At 32.5% G+C, this 14,703-nt stretch overlaps 2 protein-coding genes across 3 annotated transcripts; both read right to left on the bottom strand.

The window, feature by feature from the left end:
• Window positions 1-1,084: 1,084 nt before the first annotated feature.
• Window positions 1,085-2,033, bottom strand: LOC124833148 (Cupredoxin superfamily protein). The gene is made up of 2 exons (XM_047307547.2): window positions 1,800-2,033; window positions 1,085-1,707 (listed from the first exon to the last, which is right to left on the bottom strand). Exons 1-2 carry the CDS (start codon window positions 1,963-1,965, stop codon window positions 1,310-1,312), a joined length of 564 nt encoding a protein of 187 aa, XP_047163503.1. The 5' UTR covers window positions 1,966-2,033; the 3' UTR covers window positions 1,085-1,309.
• A 6,093-nt stretch (window positions 2,034-8,126) lies between these two features.
• Window positions 8,127-10,196, bottom strand: LOC124833155 (RNA-binding (RRM/RBD/RNP motifs) family protein). 2 transcript variants are annotated; one of them, XM_047307555.2, is made up of 5 exons: window positions 9,796-10,196; window positions 9,606-9,704; window positions 9,214-9,501; window positions 8,527-8,773; window positions 8,127-8,444 (listed from the first exon to the last, which is right to left on the bottom strand). In XM_047307555.2, exons 1-4 carry the CDS (start codon window positions 10,123-10,125, stop codon window positions 8,567-8,569), a joined length of 924 nt encoding a protein of 307 aa, XP_047163511.2. In that variant the 5' UTR covers window positions 10,126-10,196; the 3' UTR covers window positions 8,127-8,444; window positions 8,527-8,566. The 2 variants fall into 2 exon arrangements, with proteins under 2 accessions (XP_047163511.2, XP_087963054.1); XM_088106928.1 differs by having other exon boundaries at window positions 8,127-8,773; window positions 9,796-10,195.
• Between the last annotated feature and the right edge of the window lie 4,507 nt (window positions 10,197-14,703).

Below are 14,703 nucleotides of genomic sequence, written 5' to 3' on the forward strand. Positions count from 1 at the left end.
GGTTATCCTAAAACTTTAATGGTCATTCATTCTCAAGTAGAGAAGATTGACACATGTGGTGAGAGTACCAGGAGGTCTTAGTCTTGGGTGCTTCCAGTATGATCCAAGGCGTGGAATAGACTAACCTTGTGAGTGTAGTAGAGTGAAACTCATTGGCAATGGCTTTGCAAAGCAGTAGAGGTCACCACAAGTGCACAATCTGCCATAGTTCGACATTCATTCTAAGTCCGGACAATCGGTCTAAGTCTTTTTACACCAAGATGTTTGAGTTGATCTATGTTATCTCTATGATTATTATGCAAGATATTTCAATTGATATGATGTAATGTTTTGAATTTAGCTTACCCTTGTTTTTGTTTTTGTTTGTTTGTGTTTTCTCTTTTGCGATGATCACCTTGATGGATGTGAGCTTAGGAAAGACATCTATCCAATTCTCTCACTGTAGGGGTTGGTGGTGAAGCAACAGTATAGTTAGTCTCTTTTGCTTTTCACGTGTAAATTTTTCTTCTTTTGAAATCTCAAGTTTGTTGTAAGTTATCTCCTTTGTAGCTCTTATTTTAGTGATTTTATATTACTAAAATGGGATGTTACAAAAATATCATTATAATATTTATATAAAAATTAAATTTGATTGAAAAGTGATAAAATTGTTTAATTTTAGAATGAAATTAAAACTAAAACTAAATAAAAATAAAGAAATTAAAAAATATACCGTAAAATGATATTGACTTAATATATAAACAATATTTTTAAATTAAAAAGAACCTTGAACCAAAACGTAACATACAGAAGAGATCGTAAACGTCTTTGCTGTAAAAAAAACATATATATAGTACAATCATAACCATAAAATATGATCTTAATTGAAATACATTCATTTGTCTTAAAAAATAACCACATCAAGTAATTAAGTTAAGTGATTTCTTGTATAAAGTTAATGACTCTAAAACTTTTTAATTACCATTATAAAAAAAACAAATCAACTAAAATTCACAAAAATTAAAATCATATTAAATGAAGAAAGAACCACATTCCACAAACTCAACAAAACTAGAACAAAAAATAGTATTTTAAAGAAAATATCTTACGGAATAGTGCCCAATAATATATAACAAAAAATATTAAAAAAGTACCAAACATGGGAAATTTCCTAGACAACTAACACTACAAAAGACTTGAATTAGTAGTCATAGGTAAATCTGAATAAGTGAAACCAGAAAACAGAGTGATAATTATAATTATAGTAATAAAATAGGGTGGAAGAAACTCTAAAAGCACTGCCTCTGTCCTGGCTCAGCGATCAAATTCCTCACGCCATGCGCAAGCCAAAGAAAGAGATCCCTGAAACAATCAACATGGCAACAACTGAAAACACACCAGTTGTTGAAGCCGAGTTTGATCTACCAGCAGTGGTTGTGGTGGTCGTGGTGGTGGTGGCTGGCGTGGCTGTGGTGGCCGTACCATCAGAAGGTGGAGCCTTCCCAGTTGAAGGAGTAGTGTCTTTTCCTGCTTTGACAGTGACGGCAAGTTTCATGCCGCCAGAACAATGTCCGGGAACAGAACATATGAAGTAATGAGTGCCTGCAGTCTTGAGGGCAATGGTGGTTGCGCCACTACTGTCTGTACTAATTGAATTCCCTGCGCTGCATGATTTGTAGTCACTCTCTTTAACTTCATCCACTGTGTGCCCAGCTCCATAGTTGAACACTGTCACACAAATCAAACTTAAAAATTGATATTTTATATATAATTATACAACAACATCATCGTATAGTCATGAATTGTTTCCTAGTTCTTACCAAGACTATCACCCACTGCGAAGGCTTTGTCACTGGTCCATGAGCTATAATCAGAACCAATTGCCCAACCTGAAGAATCTCCGACGGTGTGGACGGTTGCGAGGGTTGGCAGAACCATGGTGATTGCTATGAGTGAGCCGAAAACCAAAGCAGTGGAGGAAGCCATGATTTGGTGAGAGAATGGGAGGAAGAAGGGAAGTAGAGTACAGAGAAGGCTCTGAAGATGCAATTGGAAAATGGGTTTGATTTATATTGTTATAAGAGAAGGTGATGGGAGTTGTTAAGAGTTAGGGCCAGCTGTCGCATTCTGCATCAGGATATGACTTCAGTTGCACTTCATACCTAACATCCACAAAAGATGGTGTTATGGCTTCTTTCCAACTCTCATTATCAGATACGAAATAGTGGTTGAGTTCAATTATTCTGCTGCAATCATGATGCCTTTTGACTAAACCTCTAGTACTCTCACAGGATCGGTTGTAAATCATGCACATGTAATGCAAGTATCTCAATTTTAAACTCTCTTCAACTGTTGTTTTCTTTTGTTTTTTTTAAGGAAATTTCATGTTCCAGTTTTGTAATATTATATTCCGACCAATACTTGGGAAGTTAACTAGTTTTGCTTCCCAGAAACTCCTGTCTATATCTGATATGGTCCTTTAATAATCTCCATCATTATAAAAGTGATTGAAAACAAATACTTCCTTAGAACCTACACAATAATAAAACTACTAACTTACTAAGTCTTAACTAGTATTTGTTTGATAAATTAAGTTTTCAAACGTACGAAACTTTTAGCCATGCTACGATCAATAAATTCTCAATAAGTAATGATATATCGGCATGCTAAAAAAGGAACATTAATAATTATAAAGTGTTACACGTCAACTTTTTTTGTGAAAGATATGATTGCGTTGCTTATGGCCACTTCTAAGGAATGAAGACAGTAGATGGTATTGGACAAGAAAATAAAGCTAATACTTTTCAAGGGATTTACGCACAATTAATAAAATAAAACCACACCTTCTAGAACGAATGAATTAGCAGCTACCGAGTATGTTTCCCGTAGTACCATATTTAAAAACATTGTGGTGTTTCGTTTTCACTATGGTTTATTTCCTACCACGTAACTGCATCTGACATTTGAAAAACAGCAAGTTAGCGTGAAGAAATTATGGTGAAGGTGGCAACGAGAGAAGAATTTGTTTGTGGCGGCAAAAGATGAGGTTTGGGAAAGAATGTGACATGTGAAATCTTGATCCTAACAGCTTACCAAACACGATGACTGAATAAAAAGTTGAGTAGCACGTTAAATTAAATCATGATAACAGTATACTTAAGCTTTGAAATTACTACATAATGGCTACGGTTACATTTTTAATTATTGAAATTGTATAAGCAAGAACTAAAATTAGTAACACTTATCAATTTTAAAATCTAAAAGGAAAGTGTGAAGCCTGGTTGTATGGGTGGGTCTTACTCTGAGCTCTTAGTGACGAGGCCATTACGTAGAATAAAGGTGCTAAGGTTGTAGGGGCCCCTACGCTAGGGCCAACTACTTTATTTTTATTGTGGTTTTAGTTAATATCAAGGGAACATTTTATAAAGGGTTTGAACTTTCCAGCTATATATTCAGCTGAACTTTATCACCAAATGTAACCATAATTTTGTTGTATAGTCTTAGCTAGTATATAGAGTACTACCTTCAGATTTCACATGAGATGAAAATCAATTCAGTCTATCTCATCTTAGTCGTTGTTAGAATCAACACGGAACCATTTCTTTCTACACTTCTATAGTTTCTGTGTACATCCTTATAGGTGTGGGTTAAGAAAATTATTTTAACCCCTCTTATATCAGTCAATGATCAGCTTAGCTCAATTTAAAAAAATACAAAAATTAATTTATATTTTTTTAATGTATCTTTTTAAAATTTAATTCATGTACATAAAATTAATTTTACTTTTTAGATGCAAATAATGTTTGATAGGTACCCAAACTAATATTTGATAAATAACTTGGATAAAGGAAAGGTGCCACAGACTAATGTTTGATAGGCCTAAAGATGATTGTCACAAAAATTAGAAAATTCTTGATATAAGATGGCAAGATGTAGGAAAAGTCCTAGGAGAGATAACTTTACAGTTATATTTGGCAAACGTATATTATTATGAATTTCTAAAGATTTATAAATACAAAATAATATGTAACTGGTGGGTTCAAATCATTACTACAACCATAATGTTAATATTTTTATTTTAATACTTCATCCAATACAATGTTTCTTAGATCTTTCTAAGCCTTCCTTTGGTTATGGGTCCACCAAGACCTTGAATTGAATCTTGATCCTGGTCTTAATGATTCACATATGTTCTTGGATTTTGATGTCTACATCACATATTAGTCCATATAGAAGCTATTTTCAATTCTCCACAAAACGAGTGTTCTAAGATATCAAATGATTAAGAATGGTCATTGAACTACTATGAGTTGAATTTAATAATTAATGCAAATCCTACAAATTTTTATAATGGGAGTGACATCCTCTAAAGGAGACATGTTGACCAAACCAAATCCCATTGGCACATCACCTTTAGATCCTTAATAAGAGAAGATTCATTCACAACATAAATATATATTATCATGATTATCCATTATTATCTCAACTCTGGTTATACCACATCAAGTTGCATAGACTGAACCACAGACTCTACCACAACTCCACCTCAGGTTCCACTCTAGGTTCCTCCACAGGTTCCATCGTAGGTTCCATCATAGGTTCCATCACAGACATTATCATAAGCTCCACGACTTAAGCTAAAGAGCCTTTAGCCCATCATGTGTATCAACCACCTTAGGACGATAATGTTGTTATGTTTTTACGCAAACTATTTTCTTCCCACCAAAAATAACATTGGCATCCTATTGTAATGGTCTACAATTAGATATATTATGACTCATCATTTTACAACTTGAACAAAATAGTGACAATATCTTATATTCTACATGAGCATTAAATGCAAATCTCAGTCTTTTTACCAAAATTTGATTAGACAAATTAGATAACAAATCAACATCAACCAAGACACCTGCAAAGAAATCTCAGGACGTATTCTTGATATAATCATTTAAAGATAAAACGTGTACCAATCTCACATGCTATTAAGAAAATTGCTTTCGGCAACCAATACTCTAAATGAAGGTCATATGAATGTGAACTCAACATTGAGTTTTGGTGAGTTTCATGGAAGTTGAGACAAAATCTTTTGTCCATATACAAAGAATTTCAGGAGATAGACTCTAAGTTCCAATAGTCAAAACCTTTGAATGTTTTCTAAAGAAAAAAAAAATCATAAAACCTTTTACCAAGTGGAATTACCTTCCATTAGCCCAAATGTTTCCAAGCCACGTCAATTTTTTTACAAAAGTCTAAATGTGTAAGCGATTTATCCCCTTTGGTTAACAAAATACGTCTATGCGATTAATTCTTATATTCCTCTAGACCAAGATAAACTTATTCAGAAATACGCACAAAGACCATATCTTCCTTTATATAAGGAAAAGTTAATTGGAACAAAGGAATATCATACACATTATTAAAGACCTAGATAAATGTATGATTTTGTACCCACACATTTAAATATTATTTAAGAGAAGTTGACTTTTTCTGATTTTGATCCTCTAAGCAACCTCGAGATATTTGAAAATCTGTAAAAGAAGTCATATCATCCCACAATCCTTCCTCCAACCAGCCGCCCACAAATAGTACCTATTGTCACGAACCTAAATTGGAGATACATTAACCATTTAACCAATGTGTGAAACTTGCACATGATGGTACATTGCAGCTACACCCTCACACCGCGCAAGCCATGAGGGATGAACTTGTTCAATTTTTTTTAAAAAAATGAAGCTTAATTAAAACAACCTAGCAAATTTAGGAGCCAAATTGGAATTAACATAATGACACTTGGTGACATGTGACACTACACTCACTACATCATAATGTCATTGTTACGTGATACGACACTAACTTGACACATGACAAACTTTTTATTTTTTTAGAAAAATAAGAATAAAAATTAAAAAAAAAGTTAAAAAAGAATTAAAAAAGAAAAGAAGATTTAAAAAAGTTTTAGAAAAAACTATAAATTGATAAATGACATATCCTTGTTAATAATACATTATTAATGGAAAATAATAGAGACCAAACATAAAAATAAAGGGACTTATTTGATATAATTTAACCAAGAATTTATTGTAAAAATAATTAAAAAAACGAGAATTTTGCATTATAATAATAAATGTTTTAAAGTCTCCTTGTGTACGAGAAATGATATTAAACACGTCAACTCAAGTGGCATTTCATATTGTACTCATGCAAAACCACCCCATTCTTAAAAACATTGTTATGATATTTACTAAAGATAATGCAGCATTTAGATTCTTCATCCATTAAATGGTAGTTTTTTTTTCTAATTTCATTCAAAAGCAATCTTATTTCTACCATTTTTTTTTAAAGAATTAGTACATACTCATATTATGGAACATATAGATTGTTAGAAAAGGATGGATTGGACATAAAAATAGAGAAGAAAAATCCAACTATGTTGACTCCCTAATTTCCAACAATCTCATACCACACCTCAACCAAGATTATATAAAGGAGAGATAGATAGCAAGCAAACATAAAAAAAAATTACTAAAGAAGACTATACCAACATTCATGTCAAATAACATTAACTTATCGAAAAAATCACTGATTACTAAGACAAACATCCAATAAAATTATTAAAAGTATAAGGCAAAATTTAAAGAAATATCTATTTGTAATACTTGCAATCGGTTAAGGATACACATTCTAAAGGTTAAATAATGTTAGTTAAGATTTGGGGATAACATAATAACTAACTAAAGCTTATAAAATACAAGAAAGGAACTCATTATGAATACTGTAGCTAGAAATCTTAAAAATCATATTAAAGTACATTTTGCAGCAACAGAACCTATATTGAAGAAGACATGAGAGATTATTCCCAAGATGAGAAAAGTAGAGGAACATCATCCAAACAAATTTGTTTACCTATTATTAGACAAAAGAGCAAAATTGTCGGTATAATGATTTCCTTTTTTACGTATATGTGTAGCTCTAAAGCGAAAAGAAATTATGAAGACAATTTCTCTCCTATTGAGAACAAGAGAATTATGAATAAATTGAATGACTAATAAAGAATCAAATTCAAATCTTGTCGAATGCTAAATTTTTGTGATTCATCAAAGTTCTAATAACCCCAATCAACTCAATTCCAAAAGATCAACCCCTTGGCTAGAAGGCTCGTGTTGTGTGCAATGTAGACAGAAGTGCTATTCTGTATGAAACACCAACGCACGAATGTATGACACAAAAATATATAATGTTTTTTTGTTTTGTTTCACAACACTCTACAGCACTATATTCAGAGCTTACGGGATCCAGACGTGATCATTAAAACTATCAATAAAGGATATCTCCTAGAGATTCAAAGAGATGAAATATCACGATTCTATTTACCCAGTATAATCCTAAATACGTATGTCACTACTTACCATGAATATAAAATCAGGATTCGTATCATGAATCGAAGACTTATTTTGTAAACTCTGATTTGACTGTATCTATCTTAAGATGAAACATTAGAGACATAAACTTTAGCATTTTAAAGCCAAGCAAGTTACTATATAGCTAACATTAAAAATTGAAGAATAAATTTCAAAGGAAAAAAAAACAGTGACAGCACAATTCGGCTGCACAGTCCCAAAAAGTACAAAATATGGCAGCGAGTACTAAAACAATTCAAAAGTACCACTAGGGCAATTCAGGGTGTGTTTCTTGCAATTCAAATTATTCAAGGTGCAATTCAGCTTCAAATATGATTTTAGCAGGCATTGTGAATCGCTGCATCTCAGACTCAAATCACCCAAAACGTAAAGTGATTCAATGTATGATTTCTGATGATATTGCAGAATTTAGAACATTACGAGAGATTTAGATGCACTGTCAACAATCCCTTTTTGTTGAAAACATAAGTAGACCCAGTAGCAATAATCTGACTTTGGGCTGTGATTCAAGCCAACCTTCAAGCAGCATTCACAGATTATAAGATAGGTCTTATTATGTCTTGTAGCAACACTGTCAAAGTAAAACCAAATAACTGTCTACTCTAAAAGAATTCACAAAACATGCCTCAAGTGTTATTGATAGAAATGGGTAGTATTGTTCTATTACATACATTTCATGGTCAAGCTTCGGTTCTAGTTTGAATGGTTTAATTTTGCGTCCTTCCGATAGATTTCAAACCAATATTCTTATGCTATTGAACATATTGAAGATAAAGAAAGAATACATTGGATCACATCCACATCATTGTGAAGCAACTAAAAACCAGTGAAGATGCAAACAACGTCACTAATATACATATGTCACTTGCTTTCTTAAGATATATTAGCATGCCAACAATTGTTAAATTACACAATAAGGATTTGTTGACTCCATGGAGATGCTATCATTCATTTCCAGTAATTATTCATTCATGAATCACAGAAATGATTGCACTTGCTACTATTCATTCCTTGCATCTCGTGCCTCTGGTTTGCAAAACTTCAAACCTATAAAAGAGGTTAATGTAAACCACTCAGACTTTGGATTGTCAGCAGCAACGATATCAAAATCTATGAAGCAAGGACATACAACATCAACAACATTAGTATGCATCAGGGAAAATTTGATATCAATCAGCTTTGTCAGCTTCTGCCCCATTCACACTCAACTCAGGAGTATCTTCAGAGTTTGGAGTCTCCTCTGCTGGCTCTTGAGCTTCTGCCCTATTCACACTCAACTCAGAAGGAGCATCTACGACAGACTTTGAATTCCCATCCCCTGGTTTCTGAACAAATCGACGACCCCGATCCACCCTGATTGCCCTTCCCATAAAATCCTGGAGAAGAACAATTTTCCCTGCGTCACTAACCAAAAACAGTGCTCCAAACACCAAAGGCTTGTTTGATCCCCTTCTCACTATAATGTTTTAAAAACCGTTCTCTAAAACATATCAATACTAATCAACACTTAATTTCTCATAAAAAATGTATTAACTTCTGAAAACTGTTACCATATCAAGTGTTACAAAAAAATTAACTATTAGATCTTTCCTCGTCATCTCTTGTTTTCTTCGAGTGTTCGAGGAACAAACTTTTGAGAAAACAAAAATAACTGGGGAGACAAACATTTTCAAGTGTGCTCATGTTAAGGGCAAAACAAATGATAAAAAAAAAAGTAAACAAACAAGGTCCAAGACATTGTCGATAAAAACTTGCGAGAATGACATTCCCCATACTCAATAATCCAAATCCAAACAAAGAAGAAACCCGGAGTTACCTTTCCTTGGAACTCAGCAAGAGCAGCCTCAGCTTCTTTCTTGGACTTGAATGACACAAATCCATAACCTGACGGCTTTCTAGGATTGTCAAGAAATACAACCTCAGCTCTAACAACTTTACTAGTTCCGGAATCAAAAAACTCCTTAAGATCCTTGGACTTGGCTTCATAGGACAAGTTACCAACAAACAAGTTAAACGTGACGCCAGATTTTGGTTTCACCGGAGGCGGGGATTTCTCCTTTTTCGGCCGAGCATAATTGACTTTCATTACACGGCCCTCAAACTCCTAATCACCATTCATAACAGAAAAAACAAACAAACATTATTTATGAAAAAAATGTGTGCTTGTAGTCGTAACAACAGAAGTAGTGTAGAGTGTTTTAGGCTTACATACGATTCGAGTTTATTGAGAGCTTCAAGAGCCTCTTCTGGAGAACCCATTTCGACAAAGGCCAAACCCCGGTTTCTGTTTTTCTTATACATAGAAAGCTTAACCGCAACAACGGACACAGTTTCAGGAAAAAAGAAAAAACCTTAAACAAACAAAGCAGTATAGAAGAGGAGGAAAGAAAAAGCAAACCTCGACTTCGAGGACTTTCCCATGTTTTTCAAACAAAGAACGAATATCCTCTGGGGTGCTTGTCCATGGGACGTTCTGAGCGAGCAACCTTGTGCGAGAAAATTCTTCTTCGGTTACTGGCGGGGGTTGTTGTTGGGAAGTGGAAACGCATGTGAGAGTGAAAATAGGGGTTTGTTTGGGTGTGGTAAGGGATAAGGGTGGAAGGTGAAAGGAAGAGCGTTTGGGGAAGTTGATGGATTGGGAAAGGGAAGAGAGAGCGATGGAATGAGAATAGGTTTGAGCCGATAACTGATTTGCAGAAGTTAAGCACGCAACACGTAGAAGCGCCATTGCTCAACAATGCCAAACAATGCCATTCACATAGCTATTCTTTTCATTTTCAATATCACCACACAGCTTTGGTGTGTGGCAAGTGTCGGAAATGGATAAGAACATCTTCGGTATAAAACGACACCGTTATCTTTGCGTTGTTTCTTTTGCCCTTTTTTTTCTTTTGCCTATAAATTTTTTTTGGCTAAAATATTCTTTTTATCTCAATTTTTTTATTTTATTTAATTTGGTTTCTTTTTTTTTAATTAAGTCATAGTTTTTGAAAAATTGATTCTAGGTCCTAATTGTTAATGGTTTTATAATGGTTAGTGATGTTTAAAATAATGATAAAAAATAGTGTATATTTAACAATTTTGACATATGTGTTATTATTTATTTTTTATATGATTTTTTTTATGATTGTTAGAGTAAAATGTGAATGAAATGCACGTTATTTGCATATCTAAATTGCGAGAGTTCGGATTGATTTGAGATAACTATATTCGAACTATAAGATTATGTTTTTAGTTGTAGTAGTTTTGTGAAGTGTTCTTCTTCTGGTTATGGAAGGCATTGAGTATTAAATGTGAGTTTCAATTGTTGTTGTTAGATTGTGAGTTTTTGATTTGGGTCATTTTATTATTTTACTATTGTAATATGTGTTTGGATAAATATATTGTTTTATTGTCATATTTGTTGTATGATTGTTTTGATTGCATAATTTTTACGTAATTTTTTGGGTGGATAAAGATTTATTGTCTCATCATATGAAAATGTGTAGGTTGTGGTCTTCCCATTTAAGTAGTCTATCATGGTGAGGAGTTTGTAAATAATAAGATAGTGAAATATAGTGGATAAACAAATACATGGTCATGTGACCCAGATACATAAAGTTATTTTGATGTATTAGGCATACTTAAGGATATGGGTTATGTTGCACTTAAGGAATTCAGGTATTCTAGAAAGGAGTTATATGCTCGAAGAAAAGTTACATATGTTGTCTGATGACAATGGTGCAATTCATATGGTGAACATTGCCAGGAAAAATGGTGAAATTCACTTCTTTATGATACATAGTTTCTGAACCTTGGGTAGTAGACAATTTATTGAAATATTTTCTTGACGAGGATGATGCCTCTATACATAGTGGCTACAACAGTGATGTGACAGTGGGAATGAGGCTAACATTGAGGGTGGGTGTGATCATGAGAATGTGATGGAGGCTGAGATTAAGAATTAAGGTGATTGTAGGGATTGGAAAGAGATGGATGCTAAGATTGAGACAAAAGATAGGGGTGATTGTCAAGATGAGGATGAGGTGGAGATTGAGGCTTAGACGATGCAGGATGAGGATGATTGTCATGATGATGATGACGTGGGGGTTACTGTCATGGTAAGGATGGGTGGAGGGTGACTGTCAGAATAAGTATGAGATGGAGATTGGGGTGAGGGTCAAACTATGTTTGAAGTAGAGACTGAGGGTGGGGGTCAAGCTGAGTTTGAGGTTGAGAGTTCGATTAAGTCTGAAGGTCGAGCTTTGAGTGATAAGGAGGATTCTTCCTAGTTAAGGGATGGGGTAGTAGATGAACGTGTTAAAAATATTGAAGGACTAGTCGATGTCAATATTGATTGTGATGTAAATAATGTATTGGAAGATAAATCATGAGAGGAAAATGTGGAAGTTGAAGTTGGAATTGTTGAATAAGACATTGGTGGACCATCTAGGTCACATATATGCAAATTTTAGGAAATTTCCATGAGAAAGTCTAAATTGTTTGATGTGGAAGACAACAACAAACACACATCCACAAAATCATGGGAGAGAGATGAGGAACATTAAAAATATTAATTAATGATGAGTCATTCAAACACCTCACAGCAATTCCCCATACGTGTATCCAAAACTAAACACCTCATTGAACTTAATATTAATGTTATTATTTATTAGACTATTTGTAATCTTTTATTGTAATTGCAATAGGTATTGGTCAAGATTAAGATTTATCCCAACAACTATGTGTGACACACTAGTAATAACATGAATGAGCTTTTTAACCGTGTCATTGTTAGTTCAAAGACTAAGCCTATAATAATCATGATGGAGTATATTTGAATTTACATGATGAAGAGATGAATAATGAATAGATTGAAGATAAGTTCACATCAAGATTCCATAAGCCCAAAGTTCATAGCATATTACAAAAGGAATAAAAAAGAACAAAATAAGGAATGCAATTATTGGAAATGGAGTATCAGTAAAGCAACTCAGTTTTTTGAAACATTCCAACCACCACCGCAAGCAAGATAATCTTCTAATCCATCTCAACCATCAAATTAATTGTCACTGTTTTAGAACCAATTCACACATCACAAGGCAAACCCAGAACGAGGCAGAAATTGAGAAAATAGGAAAGGACGTGTTAGGATTCCATGAATATCTTCAATTATCTAAGTTTTAACGTTGCACTTTTGAAATCACATTTGAAGATATAATTTGGAACTTTATTATGTATTTTGCAACTTATTTTGTTTAAAACATCTATTTATGAGTGTATTTCCATAATTAACCAAGGGTTTTATGATGTAATTATGAAGTATAATCTTGTTTTTATCAATGTATTTGCATAATATTTCAGATTTTCTATTTCTATACCAAATTGGATATCTTTATCAAAGTGTTGTTTCTATACAAAAGTCAAACTTTTCACTAATGTTATAACATTACATAACAAAAGGCTACAACCTTAACATCACATAATAAAATCCTACACCTTTGAACACACTTATTACATTTTTTTTAAAACCTTAAGAGATTTATCTAGATTGTATATTTTCCCCTTTGTCTCATGAGAGTAGCATATCTTTCACCATTACCATATTCATTGCACCATTTGAAATAACTGCACTCAATCAAATCTCCATTGCCACTCTCTTCTTCAAAACAACCATAACACAAACCGAATTTATTGGCAAGTTAGCGACAACTTTTAAGAAAAACTAAACAAAAAATAAAATCCATGAATCTAACTTTGTAATTAGGACAAGTCCAATTTTTTTCTACCATTCTTAATAGTCCTAATCGTTCTCAAAATTGCAACATCTCCATAATTACAAAAAGGTGTTACACCCAATCCCTTAGAACCACCACCAAGAGAGGAAATGTTATGGTTTTACATTCCCAAACATTACATGTGCAAGATGAAGGCAATTGATACTAACGTGAAAAAACAAGAAAGGGGGAGAAAATACACAAGATGGAGAGACAACATGTTTGATTAGGGTAATATCCTTAAAAAGGACAAACTTGCTACCTCTATCCTAAAATTCGACATCAATATAAAAACTTACACATTTATTACATATTGTCAATTCATCATTTTCTCAAAGCAATTTATACAAATTTAACTTAATGACCTAATTAAATCATTTTAATAAAATTAAAACTTAGTTGAATAAAAAAAGACAAATTGAATAAAATCAACCGAATCTAAAACCAAAAGAATATTTTAACCATTTTTTCTACCAACTTACATGTATAGGCCTCATCAATAAAAAAAATGAATAAATATATTTTTGGTTCTTGAAATATTATGTAAAATTGAAAATGGTACTTGGTTGAAACTGTAATAATGTTTGGTTCATGTATTTTTCAAAAGCATTGATTTTGGTACTTATTTTTTAACATTAAATTTTATTTACGTGACAAACAACATTTCAATGCAGCATCAGAAATATTTACACGTGTGACAAACAACATTTCAATGCATCATTAAACTCACTCACATCACAACTTCAAAAACTGAAGATTTCTTGAACAATTTGTGACCCTTGCATATTGCATCTCCAGCTCTCACTCCAAACAAAGTCATTATCTATCGAAAGAAAAACAAAACGAATAAGAAAGTAAAAAAAGAAAATGGGATTTGGTTTGTTAGCTTGGAGGGCCCTCAGATTCGCCTCAAAGCTTTTCCTTCCAATATCTTTGAAAAATAAGGACCAAACTAATGTTTTTGAAAATACATGAATCAAATAACATCAAAAATTTTGACTACAAATTATTTCTAATTTTACGTAATACTTTAATGACTAAAAATATATTTCCCAAAAAAAAATAATAATAAAAAGGGATGAATTGGAAGAGAAGTTAAATATTTTAAAACTAAACCTCTCAATTATAATTTACATATGACTATTTTTTTTTCTATTTATTCATATATTAGATTACGAGCTCAGACTAAAAATAATAATAATATAATGACTTTTTAAATAAATTCCTGCAAGTTATTTTAAATTTAAACTGAATTAGTTAACTCAATTTTTATTTGTTTTTTTTCGAATTAGTTAAACTTAATTAAAATTTAAACTATAGTTTTATGTACTTTACACTTTGATGTTTAAATATTTTTTATATTTTCTTTTATTTTTACATATGGTTATACTTCTAAATTCGGCTAGGGTAAAGTACTTGACTTATGATATGTCCGTGTCATATGTTCATATGTTCATTTTTCATCTTTCTCTCTCACTTCATATTTTTTTTAATTCTTCGTATCAATTTTATTTTCTGTATAATTGTCCAGTGAATCAAATATTAAATAA

Source organism: Vigna umbellata, chromosome 2 (genome assembly GCF_029865625.1).
Source record: "Vigna umbellata cultivar VRB3 chromosome 2, Vumbellata_1.0, whole genome shotgun sequence".
Taxonomy (NCBI): domain Eukaryota; kingdom Viridiplantae; phylum Streptophyta; class Magnoliopsida; order Fabales; family Fabaceae; genus Vigna; species Vigna umbellata.

Coding starts and splice junctions, on each gene's coding strand:
- LOC124833155 (XM_047307555.2), bottom strand. CDS start 10,125: ATGGCGCTTCTACGTGTTGCGTGCTTAACTTCTGCAAATCAGTTATCG. Junction 9,705..9,795: donor GGAAAGTCCTCGAAGTCGAG/GTTTGCTTTTTC, acceptor GTTGCGGTTAAG/CTTTCTATGTATAAGAAAAA. Junction 9,502..9,605: donor TCAATAAACTCGAATCGTAT/GTAAGCCTAAAA, acceptor AATGGTGATTAG/GAGTTTGAGGGCCGTGTAAT.
- LOC124833148 (XM_047307547.2), bottom strand. CDS start 1,965: ATGGCTTCCTCCACTGCTTTGGTTTTCGGCTCACTCATAGCAATCACC. Junction 1,708..1,799: donor CGCAGTGGGTGATAGTCTTG/GTAAGAACTAGG, acceptor TTTGTGTGACAG/TGTTCAACTATGGAGCTGGG.